This window comes from Cervus canadensis, chromosome 13, assembly GCF_019320065.1.
Source record: "Cervus canadensis isolate Bull #8, Minnesota chromosome 13, ASM1932006v1, whole genome shotgun sequence".
NCBI lineage: Eukaryota > Metazoa > Chordata > Mammalia > Artiodactyla > Cervidae > Cervus > Cervus canadensis.
Window position 1 is genome coordinate 75,285,820 of NC_057398.1, and position 21,997 is coordinate 75,307,816.

Below are 21,997 nucleotides of genomic sequence, written 5' to 3' on the forward strand. Positions count from 1 at the left end.
CATCAGGTGGCCAAAGTAGTGGAGTTTCAGCTTCAACATCAGTCCTTACAATGAACATTCAGGACTGATCTCCTTTAGGATGGACTGGTTGGATCTCCTTGCAGTCCAAGGGACTCTCAAGAGTCTTCTCCAACACCACAGTTCAAACGCATCAATTCTTCTGTGCTCAGCTCTCTTTATAGTCCAACTCTCACATCCATACATGACCACTGGAAAAACCATAGCCTTGAGTAGATGGACCTTTGTTGGCAAAGTAATGTCTCTGCTTTTTAATATGCTATCTAGGTTGGTCATAACTTTCCTTCCAAGGAGTAAGCGTCTTTTAATTTCATGGCTGCAATCACCATCTGCAGTGATTTTGGAGCCCAGATAAATAAAGTCAGCCGCTGTTTCCACTGTTTGCCCATTTATCTGCCATGAAGTGATGGGACCAAATGCTATGATCTTAGTTTTCGGAATGTTGAGCTTTTAAGCCAACTTTTTCACTCTCCTCTTCATTTTCCTCAAGAGGCCCTTAAGTTCTTCTCACTTTCTGCCATAAGGGTGGTGTCACCTGCCTATCTGAGGTATTGATATTTCTCCTGGCAATCTTCGATTCAGCTTGTGCTTCGCTCCAGCCCAGGTGTTCTCATATGTACGATCTGCATATGAAGTTAAATAAGCAGGTGACAATATACAGCTTGACGTACTCCTTTTCCTATTTGTGAACCAGTCTGTTGTTCCATTCCATTTAACTTGGGTTGCTTCCTGACCTACCAACAGGTTTCTCAAGAGGCAGGTCAGCTGGTCTGGTATTCCCATCTCTTTCAGAATTTTCCACAGTTTATTGTGATCCACACAGTCAAAGGCTTTGGCATAGTCAATAAAGCAGAAATAGATGTTTTTCTGAAACTCGCTTGCTTTTTTGATGATCCAGCAGATGTTGGCAATTTGATCTCTGGTTCCTCTGCCTTTTTTAAAACTAGCTTGAACATCTGGAAGTTCACGGTTCACGTATTGCTGAAGCCTGGCTTGGAGAATTTTGAGGATTACTTTGCTAGCGTGTGAGATAAGAACAATTGTTTGAGCATTCTTTGGCATTGCCTTTCTTAGGGATTGGATTGAAAACTGACCTTTTCCAGTCCTGTGGCCACTGCTGAGTTTTCCAAATTTGCTGGCATATTGAGTGCAGCACTTTCACAGCATCATCTTTCAGGATTTGAAATAGCTCAACTGGAATTTCATCATCTCCACTAGCTTTGTTTGTAGTGATGCTTCCTAAGGCCCACTTGACTTCACATTCCAGGATGTCTGGCTCTAGGTGAGTGATCACACCATCGTGATTATCTGGGTCACGAAGATCTTTTTTGTACAGTTCTTCTGTGTATTCTTGCCACCTCTTCTTAATATCTTCTGCTTCTGTTAGGTCCATACCATTTCTGTCCTTTATCGAACCCATCTTTGCACGAAATGTTCCCTTGGTATCTCTAATTTTCTTGAAGAGCTCTCTAGTCTTTCCCATTCTATTGTTTTCCTCTATTTCTTTGCATTGATCGCTGAGGAAGGCTTTCTTACCTCTCCTTGCTATTCTTTGGAACTCTGCATTCAAATGGGCATATCTTTCCTTTTCGCTTCTCTTTTGTTCTCGCTTTCAGGAACAAGTGAATGGCAAAGACAGGGCTAACTTCGAGGCAGACATTCCCTCTCTGTTCCCACCCTTCTGGCTGTATCTCTCTTCCTGCTCACAGTTTTAGCAGGAAACCAGTTTCTTCTCCTGGATAGTTTTCCCTTAGCCTTGATGGTTAATATAACCCCCCATGTCTGAGGAAGAAAGGGGCGAGGGTTGGAGCCTGAGCACACTGCCAGCCTTTTTGCGCAGGCCTTCTACCTCGTTCCCTTACGGTCCACCAGTAAATGCAGGAACCAGTGCAACCTGACCGCGGAGTGCAGAGCCGGATCCGGTTTTCGTTAGAGCACCGTGGGGAGTCAGGGATGAAACCTTTAGCTAAACAAGGGGTTTGGAGATCTGTCCTCATCATCCTGCAGAGTCTGCCAACCAGGTGTTCCACTCCAGACCCGCTCCCTCTCTCAGTCTGTCCGTGGGGATGGGAGGGGGGAGGCTCTTCTGAAAGCCCCTTACCTTTCTTTTTCTTCTCTTCCTCTTCCCCTTCACTGGCTCCCAAGAGGGTAAAAATGATTCCAGTCTGAGAGTTGATACCCACAGCAGTCACTACCATTCGTCCAGAACCTTCCATCACATGGGTCCCTATATGAGAAAGTAGACGGGAGAAGAGTTTTTTCATTTTTTTTTTTTTTAACACCTGGCCATTCTTTGGTGTGAAACATAAACTTGGAAAAATGCAATCCTTCTTCCTTTCTCTCCCATGCATAGTGTTATACTCGGCAGATAGTAGGAAAAGATCAAGAGCAAGCAACCCGGTGGGTAAGGAGAACAATGTGTCTAACGGCTTTGGGGTAAGGCTCCTTTCCCACCACCCACTCCAGCCAGCAGAGCCCTTCGAAGGCTCCTGCAGCATCTGCTTCATGGACAACCTCTGTTAGGTTGCTCAATATCCTTGTATTCAACCCACTGACACGCTATAGCCCCCGCTGAGCCTTGGGGCAGGAGACGGGGCACGATCGGAAGACAGGGCAAGGTCTGGACACAGTCTCTGTGGCCGAGTGTCTGCGGGGAGGTAGACGGGGAGCCGGTGTAGTCAGAGGCCTCACCTGAGAGCAGCATGGGGTCCCTTTCCACGGATTTCTTGACATGGTCCGACTCCCCAGTCAGAGAACTCTCGTCAATCTTGAGATCGTTGCCCTGGATCAGGATCCCATCTGCAGGCAGCAGGTCACCTAGTACACGGAGGTGAAGGGGCGACAGGAAGAGGGCAGGTGAGGACCATCCAGCCTCATCTCAGGGCTGCTCCTGGGGCCCCACCTGTAGGCAATGGCCCGGGAGAGACTGGAGAACCTCTGAAAGAACTTCAGGTCTGACAACCTGCGATAAAACTCTGCTCTGGGTATTATAAATTCAAACGGTTACTGATCCCCAAACACCTTCCCATGGCCTGAATATTACATACTTGTAATCTAAGAAACACAGGGTACAGTCTGACAGTCTTTGGCAGTTTCAGTTACTGCTTTCTTTGAATTTCTTTTCCATAACCTCCTTGAACTCTAACCTAGAACCTAACACAGTTTGGGGTCTTATCTTTTCGGGTCCTCAGCAATTCCCAGCCCCCTATGCCAAAGGACCTAGCCCTCCGATAGGAAGGGGGGCACAGGTGTGAAAAACAGAGCTAAAAGAGAAAAGAACCACAGAGCTCTCACCGTATTTGATTTGGGCAATGTCACCCACCACAATCTCAGCCACAGGGAGCTGGATGATGTGGCCATTCCGGATAACGGAGAATTTCTGCTCCTTTTCGATGCGGTTCTGCAGCCCCCGGAATTGCTTCTCCTTGCTCCAGTCATTGAAGGCAGTCACAAGCACGACAATGATCACCGAGAATAAGATGGCTGCGCCCTCAATCCAGCCAGCTTCCGCCTCCCCTTCGTCCTCTGGGCTACTGACGGCTAGACCACACTCTAGCCCAGGGCAAGGAGAGAAAAGGGTCACCGAGGGGCCTTTGCTGACGTTAAAAATGGGGGTTCTGCTTCTGTAACTCCCCAGAACAGAAAGCCAGGGGAAGAGAAGAACAGAAAACCTGGGTAAAATAGCCATCCTGAGGATACCAGAGGATGGCAGGATTGGGCATCATCTCATCACCAATATAACTATCTATGTTTACCCAAAAAAGGCATATGACTAAATAGCATGAAGCATGTCAATGAAAACTATAGGCAAGACACATATAGAAACCTTATGACCCCCAGCATGGTAGTTTCCACTGCTATTTCCCGAGATGCCCACCCAGCTTGGGGGATGGGGGAACTTTGAGGTATACGGCCTTGTTGGTTTAGTGAGGGTAGAGGATTCATAACATTCTGAATAAGGATTTACTGGGAAAGCGGGGGAAGACCCTGGAATCAGGATGAGTTGGAAGAATAGCTTACTAGTTACTTTTTAGTTTCCTTTGGAGAACCCACTCAGATAACGGGGTGGGGGGGCACACACACAACACTTAAGCTATTAGGTTGGTGCAAAAGTAATTGCAGCTTTTGCATTGTTGAAATTTGCCATTTGCTACTGGAATACATTCTTAATAAATGTGGCTATGTTATATATCATTTTAATGTGCATTTCTTGCTTTATGCTTTTTTTGCTAATGATATTTCTTGCTGTTTATTATATATTTAGACTATGGAAATGATGTTAGACAAGAAGGAAATTTGAGTGATTTTCTTATTTGAGTTCAAAATGGGTCGTAAAGCAGTGGAGACGACTTGCTACATCAACAACATTTGGTACAGGAACTGCTAATGAACGTGCAGGGCAGTGGTGGTTCAAGAGGGAAATGAGAACCTTGAGGATGAGGAGTGTAGTGGCTGGCCACCAGAAGCTGACAATGACCAACTGAGAGCCATCACTGAAGCCGACCCTCTTACAAGTAAACAAGAAGTTGCCGAAGAACCTAACGTTGACCATCCCAAGGTCGTCTGGCATGTGAAGCAAATTAAAAAGGTGAAAAAGCACGCTAAGTGGGAGCCTTGTGAGCTGACTCAAAATCAAAAACCTGTCATTCTGAAGTGTCATCTTCTCTCATTCCACAAAACAACAACGAACCATTTCTCGATTGGATTGGGATGTGCGACGAAAGTGGATTTTACACAACAACCGGCGATGGCCAGCTCAGTGACTGGACTGAGAAGAAGTCCCAAAGTATTTCCCAAAGCCAAGCTTGCACCAAAAAAAGGCCACGGCCGCTGTCTGGCGGTCTGCTGCCATTCTGATCCACCAAACTTTTCCAAATCCCGGCGAAACCATTACATCTGAGAAGTATGCTCAGCAAATCAACGCGATGCACAGGAAACTCCCACACCTGCAGCTGGCACCGGTCAACAGAAGGGGCCCAGTTCTTCTCCACAGCAACACCCAGCTGCAGGTCGCACAAGCAACACTGCAAAAGCTGAACAAATTGGGCTACAAAGTTTTGCCTCATCCCCCATATTCACCTGTTCCAAGTTCAAAGCTCAGTCGTGTCCAACTCTTTGTGACCCCATGGACTGTAGCTCGCCAGGCTCTTCTGTCCATGGGATTTTCCAGGCAAGAACACTGGAGTGGGTTGCCATTTCCTTCTCCAGGGTATCTTCCTGACCCAGGGATCGAACCAGGGTCTCCTGCATTGCAGGCAGACGCTTTACCATCCGAGCCACGAGGGAAGCCTATAATCATCTGACCTCTCACCAACTGACTACTTTTTCAAGCATCTCAACAACATTTTGCAGAGAAAATGCTTCCACAACCCGAAGGATGCAGCAAAACGCTTTCCAAGATTTTGTCGGATCCTGAAACACGGATTTTTACACTACAGGAATAAACAAACATTTCTCATTGGCAAAAATGTGTTCATTGTAATGGTTCCTATTAAAACTAGTTATGTTTTAAAATTCATGGTGTGAAACTGCAATTATATTTGCACCAACCTAATAAAATTTGTCAACAAATACTACATGCTTTTCAGTGACAGTGGAAAGAACCCAGACCAGAGTCACGCTCGTTTGTTCAAGGCACTCACGTTCATTTTCTCCCCCCGGGGGGCGGTAGAAGGACAGGACCAGGGAGATGATGGCCGCAATCTCCAGGATGATGAGCGTGACGTCCTGAAGGGCTTCCCACACTAACTCTAAGAAGGTCTTGGGCTTTTTGGGGGGAATAAAGTTTTGTCCAAACACTTGTTTACGTTTCTCCAGATCTGCAGGGTTCCCAGATAGGCCTGAAAAAGAGACAAGAGTGGAGTGAATGAACAAGAAAAAAGTGGAAGAACTGAATGACAGAGGAAGGCAGTTAAAAGAGTCCTTTAAAGAGGATCCCTTGCTTCCCAATCTGCCCAAATATGAGATCCAATTAGGGTGACCAACACCCCCATTTTCCCAGACTCAGCAGGTGTGAAATGGGGGCAAACCAAGACAATCTGGTCACAGGGGCCACTCACTCTTCTTGGTCTCCAGGGTAAGCTAACCCAGACCTACAACTTCATCTCTTCCTCACTGAGTTTGCACCAGGCTTCAGCTCTAAGTGTACACTAAAATGTTTCCTGAGACACAGAATTTTCCTCTTATATTAACATGTAAATGCTGGCCATGATTTAAAAGCAGAGGTGGCTTCTACCTACTGGCTCACACGAAAAGGCCATAATGAATAAGCTATTTGCTCAAGGTCATGCCAGGAGGCTAGGAGACAGAGCCCAGCCAGTTGTCCTGATTCCAAGTTCCAGAGGTTTCAGGACATCAACAGAATAAAGACTTCATGAGACTCCAACTTTGGGCATCCCCTTTAAGCACCCAGAGCCGCCCCATTCTGTCACACACAGAGACACACACACATAGACACACACACCTTTAAGAGGTGCTACTGTTCTACTAAGAACTACGTACTTAGAGACATACTAAGTGCTACGAATACTGCTTAGACAAAGCACTAGGAGAAGCGCTATCGTTCAGAGTGAATAGAGAGAGAGAACAGGGAAGGTGAAAGCGCTGAGTCAGACGGCACTCAGTCCGTGACCATCAGCACGCTCTGCACTAACACACGTGTGCTTACACACCCGTGTGAGTGTGCACGCAGAGTCCATGCACGTTCCCAGAGGGAATAAGAGGCAGAATTATTCCCAGAGTCCTAGGCTCTTCTCATGGGCCCCAGGAGGGGTTACACTTTAAGAGGAGAACGCATGTAATTTAAATCAATGCCAGGTGGCATTTATCAAGTTGTTTACACAACCTGATTAGCAAATAGCCTTGGTTTGGCACTGGTTGTTGGCTATACTGCTTGAGGGGCTCCCCACAGGCAAGGTGAGGCAACCTTTGTCTTGGAAAAGGATCAGCAGTGAGGAGGGTTAGAATCAAGAGGATGGGGACACTTAACCCAGAGGCACAGGACCAGCAGATGACTGGAAGCTGCAAGAAGAGGATGGGCTACTGATGCCAAGGACCTCACACCTCTCCACACTGAAGGGCTAGGCCGCCGGTGGGGGAAGGGGGGCACAGCGGGGGGCAGACTTCTGTCTCCACTAAACAGGACCCAAGGATGTTACTTTAAATGGCAAAGAAAGAGATGTGGGTTAGAACTAAGGAAGACATTCAGACAGGGATCTTGAAAATGGGAAAATCTGTACCCAAGGGAATACTGTTTGCAGGGTCCATTCCTCTACCCTAAAGACAAAAACCGCTCAGGAGAGATATCGAAATCTACCCGGGGACCCTGCCTGGAGATGAAGCAGGGGTGTGAACTGGCACCCGCGATTGTGGAGTGGGGACTGGAGACTACTTCCTTCCACTTGCTAGCGCTCAGGAGAGAGAAGCAGGAAGCTGGTTCGGGAAGTGACACCTGATGCTCTTATCCAGGGCCTCCTGCCTCCTTGGGGCCAAGAGCATGACCCTGGCTAGAGAGCTGAGAGGCACAGCAGAGCTCTGCAGGGGAACGGGGTGGGGTGGGGGGATTGGCCAAAGCACTAGAAGCAACACGGGCTGCTTGCCAGAGGCCCCCTGCCCCCACCACTCTGAGAAGTCAGTTCTCAGCAGGCAAGACACGCCAGAGCCTGGGAAAGGAGTGTTCCTGGGCAGGGCATCTCGATCCCCAGGCGGGCAGAGGTGGAGTTGCTAGGGAACAGGGCCGTGCGGGGTGTTTCTCCCAGGGACCTGAGATAACACATCTGTGCCAACTTGGAACTGCTGTGCTGGATGGCTGGCCTGCTCTTGAGAAACAGGAGTTCCAATAACTTGTTAATCGACCTGGGATGTTTCTTAAGAAAGCAGAATTTACAACGTAAAGGGAGATGCTATTCCCTTGGTAATACGGGTGACTAGACGACTATGAGGGCAAATCAAGACATCAGATACAGGAGGTTATCACATGCCAATAGCCCAGTGAAGGCCAAAATGAGAACCTCAACACCAGTCTAGCTAAAAGTGCTTCCCTGCTGGCTTAGATGCTAAAGAACCTGTCTGCGATGCAGGAGACCTGGGTTCGATCCCTGGCTTGGGAAGATCCCCTGGAGAAGAGAATGGCTACCCACTCCAGTATTCTGGCCTGGAGAATCACATGGACAGAGGAGCCTGGCAGGCTACAGTCCATGGGGTCGCAAAGAGTTGGACACGACTGAGCAACTAACACTTTCACTTCCACTGAGGTAACCCTGCCCCACTCTGTTCTCATATTAATGCCTCGTAATCATCCTTGACTCCTCTTTCTCTCTCTTATCTACAATACCCATTTAGTCAGAAAATTTATCATCTCTACCTTCGAAATATATCCAGAGTCCCCTCACTTCTCATTTTCCACTGCTCCCATCCTGGTCTAAGCCCTGGTCATCTCTCAGCTGGACTACGGCGACTGCCCCACTAGCCTCCCGCTTCCACCCTTACCTTTCTGTTCTCAGTCTATCCGTTTCCAGAACGATCGCTCTCAATCCAATCTGTGACACTCATCTGCCCTTTTACGTGGAGTGAAACTGAGTAAGTTTATGACGGCCTGTAGGCCCCCTTTGTGAGCACCCAGGTCCCCACCTGTTAAGTGCTACTATTTCCGCCTTGATCGCCGAGATCCCGCCAAGCTGGCCTTCCGGCCACTCTCTGTGTGCGCCAGACGTGTTTCTATGTCAGGGTCCCTGCACGTGTTGTTTTCTTTCTCAGATTTCCCTTCACTAGTTACGGCTTGTCCTTTCACTTCCTTCAGGTCTGCGGACAAACGCCACCTGCCATGTGAGGCCCACCCTGACCAATGTATTTTACGCGGACGTCTCTGCCCCAGCACATGGGATCCTTGTCCTGCTCAACTGTTTCCCTCTATAGGTCTTCTCCTGGAATAGGTTATTTGATATATTTGTTCTACATTTGTTTATCTTCTTCTACAAGGTCAGGATTTTTGTCTTCGTTTCTTAGGTCTAGAGTAGTGCCTGACATGTACACAAATTCGTTGAATAAACTGCATGAGTAACAGATATCATTGTGAACATTTAAGTGATTACAGTTGTGCCAGGCACATTTGTGTCTTCTTACCAAAACACTGCAAAGCCCCGTGTGATAGCTGCTATCAGCCCCATTTCACATGCAAGCAAACTGAGGCCTAGATGGGAAACTGGGAGTCACCCACTGGTAACTACCCCAGTAAACATGTGGCAGTCTGTAACTGCTCCACAAGCAGCAGCTGGATGCCAGCTCACACAGAGGGGGCTGGGGCGTGGGGGCAGCTGTACTCAGCTAAGGCTCCCTTTTGCTATGACTAACCTTTCCTTCTCTGCCTAGGACTTTCCAGATTTCATCACCGAAGCGCCTGTCTCCTGGGACAACCCCTCAGCTCCAGGCAAACAGGAATGGTTGGTCAGCCTTCTTTCTTTACCTCAGGGCAGGCCCACTTGCCGCTTTTCTCTGCACCTCTAGGCAAATCAGTCTTGGTCCTACTCTTTATTTACAATTGCAGTGAATTAGTCCTGCCTTTTTCCTGTCCTCAGGGATGGTGACACCAAGTCTGTCAGAGTCCAACCTATGAATTTTATATTCAATAAAATTTTCATTATTGGCTTTATTTTGGACCCAAGCAAATGAAACAAGACACATTATGGAAAACAAAAGAGGTCAGGCCTTGCTCTTACCTAGATGCTCTCAAAGTCACACATTTACTTCCTCTTTGCATTTTCTCTCACCTGTCTGCTCCACCTTAAGTCACCCTCAGCTCTTAAATAAAAGCCCCGCTAAGAAGTCAAGTGGCCCCAGGACCCCGCAGGCCCTCTGGCAGGGAGGGGCAGTGTGGGGCTGCTAGCGGGTGGCCTTGGGAATCTGCTCTGACAGGCAGCCTCGCACAGGAGAGCCATGTGGGACGGGAACTCCGCCAGCCCCCAATGTGGGGCTTTCCATTCCAATTCTTCCAGCCCCCGAGAGGCTCTCAGGCCTTGATCTCAGCAGCTGCGATTTCACAGAAATACTTGCCCAGGCCAGAGGGGGTTTAAGTTTCTCATCTTCACAGCTGCTTCTCAAGCACACCGCTTCCCAAAGTGGGGAAGGAGGACTTGGCAGCAAGAGAATGCTGGAAACTGGAAAGGGGTTTCCCCTAGAAATACATCAAGAAAATGAGCAGAAACCGTGTCCCCAAGAACATACGAGAAACAGTCCCACCCAAACTGGGAGTACCTCTGGCCCTCAGCCAGATTCAGCACATGAGCTGGGAAAGGGGACAAGAATGTCGGCCTGGGAAGTCACCACCCGCACCCCAGGCTGGGGAATCACACGGCCGGGCAGGGGCCTGTGGAGATGGAATGGGCGGCGGTGGAAAATCTGTGTCTGTTCTGCCGTGGCTTGGGAGGAGGAGCGGCAGCCCAGCCCCTTGTGGCCTGGCTCCAGCGGGGAAGGAGGGAAGGGCCTGGCCGGCTTCCCCACGGAGGCCGAGGACTGTCTGCAGAGGCCCCCTTATCAGAGCCGGCGCAGAAAGGGTGCAGCCCGGTCAGACATCAGGAGGGACTTCCCAGCTGTGTGGGCGATGATACCTTGCCAAGGGGTGAGCAGAATCTTCTGCTGCACAGACAGTACCAGGGAGAGGTTTCTCTGGGCTGCTCAGAAGCCAGTCGTATTCGGTACATGAGAAGAACAGACATCAGAACATCTTTCAAGTCCTACCTTAAAACCCTGGACTAGGGGGTAAAAGAGAAGTGAAAGTGTTGGCCACCCAGGCGTGTTCGACTCTTTTGCAACCCCATGGACTGTAGCCTACTAGGTTCCTCTGTCCATGGTATTCTCCAGGCAAGAATACTGGAGTGGGTTGCCATGCCCTTCTCCAGGGGATCTTCCCAACCCAGGGATTGAACCTGGGTCTCCTCCACGGCAGGCAGATTCTTCACCGTCTGAGCCACAAGGGAAAGCAAGAGGGAAGAGCAGCTTAAAATCAACATGAGGACTGAAAGGCTTCAGCCAGCTCCTGTGCTAGCCACTGCCACTGCTCTGGGGAGTCAGAGCCATTTCCCTGCTTCTGCATCTCCCGCTTATCACACCCGCAGCTTGGAGATGTGCTCCGTGCCTTCTGGCCTTCCAGCCCCTAGAGAGAAGGCAGCCTTCCGACAGTCACAGCAAGGGGACGACAGATTCAGAAGAGAATGGCCCTTTCCTCACTCTCGATCCCACAGCCTGCCCTTGGCGGACAGCCTCGTCCGGGAGTGTCTTTCTGTCCGTCTCTCTGCTGTGTGCCTCTTGTGAGCTCCCCGACTCCGGCACAGAGAAGAGAGCGCTGCCCAGAGTGCCCTCCTTACCCTCTGCCCGGTCGCCCTCTCCTGGGCTGCGTGTTCATCCTCCCCTCTGGTATCACACCCCCAGTGCTCACACCTTGGAGCTAAATAAAAAGAGCGAAAACCCCACTTCCAAGGGCAGATGCAACATCTGCCTCGGCTGAAGAAGGAATGCTCTCTTTCTTCCCACCCACCACTGACATTCAGTGCAAGGCAACCCGCAAGGGTGAAAGCAAAACAAAACTTGCAAGGGATTCTGCTGCGTTGCCAAGGGAGTGGAGCATCGAAGGCCCGAGGCCTGGTGGGAGGGGAGAAAGCGGGGAGGGCTCTCAGGTTCAGAAGACGCAATGACTCTCCCTGCCTCCAGAATTCCCTATTTCCTGCTTGGCAGCATTATGCCAGCTAAGCCAGAAGCCCAGCTCCAGGCAAGGAGGAGATGGCTAGGAAAGAATTCAGAGAACCTGGAGCTGGCCTGGGAAAGAGCAGGCCCACGGCTGTCATGCACCATTGGCCTAACTCAGCCCTAGGCGTAACTCAAAGCAGACAAGGAACTCCCAGGAGGCAAGATGGAATTCCCTGCAGGGTAGGCGGGACTCAGCAAGGGCACTTTTTCTGTCCTGTCTTTCTCAACCATCTACCATCCTGCTGTTGATGCTGCTTCCTAGAGGTTTTGTGAAAACCTCCACCCCTTTGCTGCTGCTAAGTCACTTCAGTCGTGTCCGACCCTGTGCAACCCCATAGATGGCAGCCCACCAGGCTCCCCCGTCCCTGGGATTCTCCAGGCAAGAATACTGGAGTGGGTTGCCATTTCCTTCTCCAGGGGATCTTCCCAACCCAGAGATTGAACCCGGGTCTCCCACATTGTAGGCAGACGCTTCACCGTCTGAGCCACCAAGGAAGCCCGGTTTGCCCCATTTCTCCTCCCTCAGAGATATTCTTCTGCTATGAGTCTCTCTCATACCTTAAACTTAATATATCCACCCAAAGTGTGATGGGCAGAGAGGACCACAGACTGTTCATCTTGGCAGGCATGCCCATGTTTTTAGGGTAATTTACTTGACATGTTCAAGGTGACGGCTACAGGGCAGAGGGCATGAGGAGAGAGGCAGCTTAGCCGTGCTTCTCAGCTGAGCTGGATGGACTCCTAAAAGTGGACTGTTCATGAGTCTGAGCAAGCTCTGGGAGCAGGTGATGGACAGGGAGACCTGGCGGGCTGTAGTCCATGAGGTTGCAAAGAGTCGGACATGACTGAGCGACTGAACCAAACTAAGTGAAAAGTGGATTTTCTGAAACAGACTATAACAGACTAATAAACAGACTAATGATAGGGAGGAAAATTTCAGAGAAGCCAGTTACCCATTTTCTTCTCACATCCATTCTATCCCATATCCACTTGCCAATTTCTTTATATACCCCCTGGCAACATAAACATTCTCCAAGGCAGTGGTCTCTAAATGGGAGGCAGGCATTCATCTGTTGGAGCATGGGAAAGGTACTAGAACTCTTCGTATTACTTCATCCATTCCTATTTCTTGCAGAGTCTATTATGTAAATGATATTAGTGTTAGAAGTACTAATAGTAACACAGTAGTATGTAGTTGAACATTTACTGGGGCTGTGTGTGCAATTTTCTCCCAGATTGACAGGGCTACTAGGAATTTCAATCTGCTGCACTGAGAAAGAGCCCAACCCCAGTACGTCCCAGCTTTCAGAGAAATAGACAGCTCGTGGTGGGACATGCCACCGACCTCAAAAGGTGTGGCAACAGAAATACAATAGGAACACAGCTGAACCCCAGAGACCATAAGGTGGCAGGAGATATTAACTCAAATCCTACAGTTAATGAACCAAAAATCAAAATTTGGGCTGTCTCAAAACAGTTTTTTTCCCCTTTCTGCCATTTCCTCCCCAAAGAATCTCAGCTCCCAAAACCTAGTAGCTGCTCAATAATTATGCAAGGCAGAGATGCTTGCATCTTATGCCAGGAACATTTAGTAAGTGGTAGCAATTACCCTAGAGCATGGCCAGGCCAGAGCGTCCCTAGACAGTCACATGATCGAGGAGTCCTATCTCCCACTCCTAGGCCCACCTGTCCTCCCCTACAGGACCCCATAATACCATCAGAGCACTATGATACTATTTCTGAAATTGCCTTAATTCTGTGCATTCTTGTAGTGCCTGTCAAGCCCTATGGAAGGAAGAACTGTCCCTGTTGTGTTCACCACTGTGTCTCCACTACCTGCTGGACACTAACTATTTTGTTCACTGTCATTGAAAAGAAATTAGAATCCTTGTGTCCTACGGCCATACCTCAGCTCTGCAGAGGAGAAAAGAAACAGCAGGAAAGATGAAATAGAAATTCCTACCAACGTTCTTCTTGATCCAAATTCAATATAAATAGCCTTTAGCTTTCTGAAGGAAGCCCACAGGTAATTATTCAATGTTCAGTCAAGGCTCCCCTTCTCTGCCCTTTCTGGTCTGGGCCCAGGTCCCCCAACCCTCCTAACTGTTGGCATAGCGCTTCCTCTGAAAACATCATTCTTCCTCGGAAAACATCATTCTTCCTCTGAAGAAGGGTGACACAGCTGAGGACCCATGTGGAAAGGTTCCGTGGGGAAGGAGGATTCATACAACTTTCTATCTGCATCTATCAAAGAATCTCGCATCCAGATCCTCTCTCCTTCCTACACACCAAGGGAGACTAAGGAAAAGACTTCTTTCTTCCCCTTAAGCCATGGGTAATTCTCAGTTCAGAGTCACACAGGTTTTTCTTGCTCTTGGAAGCCAGGAGACAGCATGAAAAACTGATCAGAAGATACAAGGCTACCTTCCAGTGGGTGTCATCCACACTGCTTGGCTCTCTCAGGACTGGAAAAATTTGGGGGTGGGGATGGAATCGGGAGACAAGCGGCAGTAAAAAGAGAGAGAAACTGGAACGAGGAAAGGAGCAAACTGAAAAGACTATCAGTGCAACATGCTTACTGATAAACCTCAGGCAACACAACCACTGAGGGCTTCCCCGATGGCTCGGCAGTGAGGAATCTGCCTGCAGTGCGGCAGATGTGGGTTTGACCCCTGGGTCGGGAAGATTCTTTGGAGGAGGAAATGGCAACTCACTCCAGCATTCTTGCCTGAAAAATTCCACAGACAGAGGAGCCTGGCGGGCTACAGTCCATGGGAGTCAGACACACACACACACACAAGTGTGTGCAGAACTGAGTGTGCACACACACACACACATGCACACACACACACGCACACAATACAGCCACGCACCCAGTCACCCAGTCACCTCTGCCGCTCTGCTTTTCCTTAACACGGCCATGAAGCCTGAATTTTTGGTGGCTTAGATGAAAGTCTGTGTCCTCTTTCACATCCCCTCCACCCATTTTTGTTTCTCTAACTTTCCTTCTCTTTGTTGATCACACTGAGCCTTGTGTCTGCTCACCGTGGAGGCTGAATACCTCCATGTCGTCTCAAATGTAACCAACTCTTAGCCACTGGGGCATCGCCTCTTGTTCCAGCTAGCCACTGGACTGAAGGAACACAAGCAATATTAAATACATATTAGTATCGGGTAACAGTTAGGCATTTTATCAGGTACCAGAATATAAAACAAATTGTAAAAATATCTGTGCTTCTCAGATTCCCTGTGTTGCTGCTCTAGCTGAAGAGGCAGCGGTTGCATGTTGTCTGTAAGTCAGAAAACATGAATTATTCCATCACGTTCTACCCTGTGGCAAGACTTTAGGCAAGTCATTTAATTTTTTTGGTCTGTTGAGAGTGAGAACGAGAGAGAGAGAGAGAGAGAAATAAAACTATGTTAGTGTCAGAAAAGTTATAAACCACAAGTTCCATAAGGTCCCTTAGTGGCTATAGTTGAAAACAATCTATCCTAAAGATATTATCAATCCAACAGAAAATAAAGGGGAAGGGTCATATTCTAGGAAACGATCTTCCCAATCTTACTTTACTTTACTTTCCAATCGGCAGAATTCAAGCGCTGGGAAAATTTCTTTATGTTCTTATTATTAGCCTGCAGGGGCCTGCCATGACAAAGCTACACTAGGCTGCCAGGTACCCTAGTGTGGTCTGCTGTGAACAGGCTGGCTTTTTCTGCCACCTGGATATTGATGCTCTTTTCTCAGCCTGTCCAGACAAACCGCTCAGCATCGCCTCTGTCTGGGGAGAGAGGTCTTTGGTGTCTTCCTTTCTTGCCCCTTTACTCTTCTCACACATGAAGGAGTCAGTGTTGGCTGAAAATCACTCATGGAAAGGTTGTTTCTGATAGCCTGCTTCCCCAGCTCCAGGACCAGCACAACAGTAAGCTGTGATGTTGAAAAACATCAGGATACATGTCTGTGATCTAAGGAAGCAGGGGAACGGCAGTGGACAGCTGTGCCGGTGATAGGGGTTCTGGTGTGGCCAGGGTCTGCAACAACAGAAGCACCTGACATCAGAAGGTGACTTTCAACTATAGGTCTAAAACTGGGATTGGGAAAGAATCTAAGCATTTGATATCTGATTCTGAGACGAAAGAATATACATGTTGGCCTTTGGGAATGGGAGCTCTCTGGGAACTAGAAGTAAACAGTAGCAGCTATGAGCAACGGTTTGGAAAATTGGGAGGAAAGTCTGGACTCTGCTCTTGGAAGTTTCTCAGGTTCCAGCTTATCTGGAGTTTCACTTTGTGAGAGAAGCGACTGAGCCAAGGGGAAAAACAGCATAGGAAGAGGGAAGGGAAGGCCCTGCTCACGTTCTGATGAGTGTCCTGGAGTGCTGCATTCTCTCGGGGGAAACACAGCAGTCGCTGCTGTGAAAGTGGCAAAAGGAAGAAAGCCAGCTGACCAGAAGAAGGCATTACCCAAAGGGCAGTCATCAGAAACTGAACAGAAGGCAACGACTGAGCCACATGAAAGCAACTCAGCGCTGCATCCTAACCAGGCTGTTTCTGACATCAAGAGGTGAATGTAGAAAACGGACAGCGGTGGCAGGTAGCCGGGAACAGCCTCTCCTGATATAAAAACACATTGCACTCCACAGGCACTCACATTCTGGCAAATACCATCAGATACATGGACTCTTTTAATGTGAGACAACTAATTTACTGAACACCCATTATTAGAATAAGCACTGTACATACACTATTTAATCCCAGTATTAATATCATTTTCAAAAAAGAAAATGATTTTTACTTATGGAGAATGAGTAAACTATTCAATGTTATTCAGCTAGTAAATGGTAGAGCCAGTACTGAACTCAAAGCCTATGAGATAAGAAAGTGAACTCTAGAAGTACAGAGAACATGTAAGGCAGCTGTCCCTGCTGGTAAAGAAAATAAAACATGGGCAAGGTACAGATATCTAGATAAAAATTTCTCCCTTATTTCTTTCAGTCATAGAATCTGGACTCCAAGTCACTAATTTATAACACTGGCTAGGGGCCAAAACTTCTTAGAACTGGCAAAAAATATGATGTGGCTTTCAAGAAAGGGTCAGAAATGGTACACCTCAAGAGGTTGAAGGCATCTAAAGGACAAACTCTTTGCTCTATCTCATGCTACGTAATCAAGGCCTGCCTGACTGATAGGGCCAAGCAAGGACCCGTAGCAGAGATGCTGAAACTAGGCAAAAAGGAGCAAATTAGTACTATCTCCGTTTCAATGAAATAAAATTACCATGGCTCACTGGGCAATTGGGCTGAGCCAGGTAAGCATGAAGCTGGATTTTTCATTCTCTTTAGAGAATAGATTAAGAAGAACTATACTAAAAGTGCATCAGACAGGGTTGAAGAAGTCATCAATAATTTCCTGAAAGAAAACTGAGTAACCCAAAGGTATGGTGGGTAAATGCTCTACGTTTTGATTTACCATCCCGTTTCTAACTGTGTACCATAGAGAAGTACTACATTAGGTAGATGGACTCATCTACTCTTCTTCCTACTATACTGTAAGACCAGGGTAGGGAAGAATCATATCTTCAACCTTTTGCAATCGAAGACTGATACTGAGTTAGGGACTTGATTATTTACTGATAAACACAGCTCTAACATAAACATTTATAAGAGACATTCCCCCTTCTGTACAGTGATATAGAAAGAGAAGGAAAGAATGATCTTCAGAGAATACCACAGTCACTAAACCTCATCTCTGGGAAAGAAATAATGTTTCTCTCCACAGCCTGACATCTTTTCAGTGCTTTGGAGACTGTACTTGCCCACCAGGCACAGATATAGCAGCAAGGTCTCCAGAAACATTCCTTCTCTAGAAGCAGACAGAACAATATATCTTAACACAGGCCGCCTTCCCCCAACCCCCACTGCTGCATGGCCCTTACCTTCCACAGGGTTGGTTTTCAGTCTACTGCAGAGATTCATCACTCCCCCGTAGTGGACGTTGATCTGGTCTATTGCATCACTTGAACGGAGCTCCATCAGCTTCCTCAGGTCCATCACTGTGCAGCCAAACTCCCCTTCACGGCTCTCAAGAATCGAGTTGGCCGGCAAGGTGTGTTCTGTTGGGTTCGTCATTTTGCCTGCTGTTACCAAGCCCCTCACCAGAGAAAATGTGAAATCTCCCTTCCACTGATCAGGGTCTCTCGTTTCTCTTCCTCACTTCTTTCTTCTTTCTTCTCTGAGAGTCCAGATGTGAACAAGACCGACTATATCTTGTGCAGGAAGCTTCAGAGCAGCAGCCTGTGGTCCAAGTCCTTTTGTGTGTATGAAGCTTGGCAGCCAAAGGAGGAAGAGGATAGGGGAACTGAGTGTAAGCCGGACCACGTGTTACGATGACTGGTGTCCCCAGGTGGTGATGGAAGCAGTTGTCCAGGGTAGGTAGGTTCCTAGTTTAGACCAACTTTCCCAGATGGTGGTATAAACAGGATGTGCATGTTACCATGGAGGCAACCTTAGCAACAAGCAGCAACTGCAGTGGCAGAGAGGTGGCAGGACAGGAGAAAGAGGAGGGCTCCCTGGAAACCGACGACAACGGGGCCTCTGGAATAAAGATTCAAAGGCAGACATAGAGAGACAATTAGAACAGCATGGGATCCAGCAACCGCAAGGACAAGAGGTACTCATTCTAGCACAAGGGTTTAGGTGACAGTTGATATCTGAGCTGAACTGATAGCTGAGGCCTAAGCTGAGCAGACTGACTTAGGAGAGGCCCCTTCTTCCCTGGGGGCCCCCAGCAGCCTGTAAACTCCAATGTAGAGAAATAACGTCAGACACACCCCAGCCTTCATACCTCACCTCTTCTAAACCAAGCAACACAAATCCCAAAACTTGAGAAACTTGGAAATAAAGGGTTATATAACCTCTAATGGCTCTCCCTGTCTATTTGAGGGACCTGCAACAGAATGTTTTAGTCTGTTTTAATCTTTTAATCTTACCTCTAAGAGGTGAGAAGAGACCAGGAAAGGAGTCCAGACTAGAGTGATCTGGAGGATAGCCTGCTAGTCTGCCACCCTCCTCCAAACCCTGCACCCTACCACACTCCTAACACACACATGTACAAACCAGGAGGGCAACCTGGGAGAAGACGTCCACATCCCCTGCAGCCCCTCAGAACACCTGGCCTGACACTGTATAGAAATTCTGCAACCTGATGCCGTTGTCAGTAGACCAGGTATTAAGTTCAGATCTTGGAGTTTAAAAAGCGTTGGGGAGACAAGGGTGATTAAACAGCTCCGGCAGTGGGCAATGCAGGGTGGAACCTTTACACATAATGGGAACAGAAGGACTTTTGAGGAGGAAAGAGAGTTTGAAGCTTGTGAGTGTTCACGTTTCTCTGAGACTGCAGAAATATGGCAGCAATCAGTTCAGCTAGAACCTAGGGCCACAGCAAGGTCAGTAGGGGAGCAAAGTCAGCCTGCGTGTGAGTGACAACAGAGGGTCTCAGGTCAGCAGTTCTCCTCTCGGGAAGCCATGTGTCACCTCACACATGCTGACTAGGGAGAGGGACGGGTGGGAACAGGGAGGATGAAGGAGAGAAAAAGGCTTATCCTAAGCCCTGTTCTCAGCTTCAGGCAAGAGGACCACCACACACCAGCTTCTTAAATGCGCAGGGGATCTTTCTGAACACGGCACCAGAGCATTCAGGGCCCAGCCCTGGTCAGCCCCTCTTTAATACATGGATGATGTCCTTGCTTCTAGATGATGAACAAGAAGTACAAGGGTCATCAGATAAGGGCTTGATTACTTTATCAATTACTTTTCCAAAAATCACATGTGGCCAAAGTTCCTACTAATTCTAATCAATCCTGTTCTTGGTAGATTCCGCTGGGATGGAGGCGGTTACACCCCTCCCTCTCCCAGGATGCCCGCAGCTTACTCCTCCTACTGTGAGTTTTTAGAGCTACCCTGACTTATAAAGGTTATATGAGCAGCGTTTTGTTTTATTGTTGTTGCTATTGTTTTTCAAACATCATGCTCCCTTTTCTTTTTAGATGCCATTCCTGGGGAACAAGGAGAGAAGCCGAGGCAGTGTGTCACACTCTCTTCAATCCTCCTGGCACATGGACAGGCAGTGCTACAGACATTTCCCTCCAATTCGGGTTCTTCTCCAAGCCTGGAAGCAGTGGGAAGGGCTGCAGCAGCAGGAAGCCCATTTGACCCTTAAGTAGAACTCCTTAACCTTTGAAGAGGATGTTGAGGACAGTGCTGACTGACAGCTTAACTGGAAATTATAACCTTTTTTTTTTTTTTATTTCTACCACCTACTGCCATGTTTGTTTCATGAAGGCAGAGATTTTTCACGTGTCTTGCTCAATGCTTTCTCCTCAGTGCCTAGACAATCACCTACACAAAGCAGGCATTCAGCTAATTTTTTTGGCTGAATAACTCATAGTAGATTCAGAACCAGATTTACCATCTTCCTAAGAACCTTTTGAGCAGGTCACTTAGCTTTCTTAGAGCTCAGTTTTTCTAGGGCTCAGTTCCTCCCACCTTTATCTGCGAGAAGAAATTGATAAATGAATGGCATTATAAATAGAAATAGTACCTGGAAATCTCAGATGAAAGATGACCAGTGTCCTGTATAGGACACTCAAGTGATGTGAAAAGGTTAATTTGATCTTAATGAACTTTTGTTATCTAGTCCTTTATGCAGAAGAGCAATAATCTCCATGTGGCCCTCCATCTTTCTTGTGAGAGCAAACTCCCACACCCCTGAACGAGTGGAAAATTCCAAGCAGCATCATTAGCTAGGTTATAACCATTAGCAACAACCACTTCATGGATCACAGCCTTGTTGTGGTAAAGGGGCTTGCATAACTGAATGAAGCTATAAGTTATATGGTGCAGGGCCACCCAAGACAGACAGGTCATAGTGAAGAGTTCTGACAAAACCTGGTCCACTGGAGGAGGAAATAGCAACCTATTCTAGTATTCCTGCCGCAAAAACCCTATGAACAGTATGAAAGGCAAAAAGATATGACACGGGAAGATAAGCCCCCCAGGTCAGAGAGTGTCCAATATGCTACTGGGGAAGAGTGGAGGGCAATTACTCAAAGCTTCAGAAAGAATGAAGCAGCTAGGCCAAAGCAGAAACGATGCTCAGCTGTGGCTGTGTCTGGAGGTGAAGGTAAAGTCCGATGCTGTAAAGAACAATACAGCATAGGAACCTAGAATGTTACATCCATGAATCAACTTTGAACGTTGTCAAACAGGAGATGGTAAGATTGAACATCAGCATCTTAGAAATCAGTGAACTAAAATGGATAGGAATGGGCAAATTTAATTTAGATGACCATTTTATCTCCTACTGTGGGCAAGCATCCCTTAGAAGAAATGGATTAGCCCTCATAGTCAACAAAAGAGTCCAAAATGCAGTACTTAGGTGCAGCCTCAAAAACAACAGAATAATTTTGGTTCATTTCCAAGGCAAACCATTCAACATCAGAGTAATCCAAGTCTATGCCCCAACCACTGATGCTGAAGAAGCTGAAGTTGACTGGTTCTATGAAGGCCTACAATATCTTCTAGAACTAACACCAAAAAAAGATGTCCTTTTCATCACAGGGGATTGGAATCCAAAAGCAGGAAGTCAAGAGATACCCAGAATAACAGGCAAGTTTGGCCTTAGACTACAATATGAATCACACAAAACAGAGTTTTGTCAAAAGAATACACTGGTCATAGCAACCACCCTTTTTCAACAATACAACAGACGACTCTACACATGGATATCACCTGATGGTCAATACCACAATCAGACTGATCATGTTCTTTGCAGCCAAAGATGGAGAAGCTCTATAAAACAAGACCTGGAGCTGCCTGTGGCTCAAACCATGAACTCCTTATTGCAAATTCCAGGCTTAAATTAAAGAAAACACGGAAAGCTACTAGGCCATTCATATATGACCTAAATCAAATCCCTTATAATTATACAGTGGAGGTGACAAATCAATTCAAGGGGTTAGAGCTGGTAGACAAAGTACCTGAAGAACTATGGACAGAGGTTTGTAACACTACAGGAGGCAGTGACCAAAACCATCCCCAAGAAAAAGAAATGTAAGAAGGCAAAATGGTTGTCTGAGTGGCCTTACACATAGCTGAGAAAAGAAGAGAAGAGAAAAGCAAAAGAGAAAGAGAAAGATATGCCCAACTGAGTATAGAGTTCCAAAGGAAAGCAAGGAGAAGATAAGAAG

General features: G+C 47.5%; 1 protein-coding gene across 8 annotated transcripts in view; it reads right to left on the bottom strand.

The window, feature by feature from the left end:
• ATP2B4 (ATPase plasma membrane Ca2+ transporting 4) overlaps window positions 1–21,997 on the bottom strand; it is a 101,519-nt gene that overhangs the window by 34,943 nt on the left and 44,579 nt on the right. For all 8 annotated transcript variants that reach the window (XM_043485918.1, XM_043485919.1, XM_043485917.1 and 5 more), the window contains 5 exons: window positions 17,687–18,344; window positions 5,661–5,858; window positions 3,313–3,570; window positions 2,710–2,835; window positions 2,120–2,245 (listed from right to left, as the gene is read on the bottom strand). In XM_043485918.1, the coding sequence (XP_043341853.1) occupies window positions 2,120–2,245; window positions 2,710–2,835; window positions 3,313–3,570; window positions 5,661–5,858; window positions 17,687–17,879 (901 nt within the window). In that variant the 5' untranslated portion in view covers window positions 17,880–18,344. The remainder of the gene's footprint in view (window positions 1–2,119; window positions 2,246–2,709; window positions 2,836–3,312; window positions 3,571–5,660; window positions 5,859–17,686; window positions 18,345–21,997) is intronic.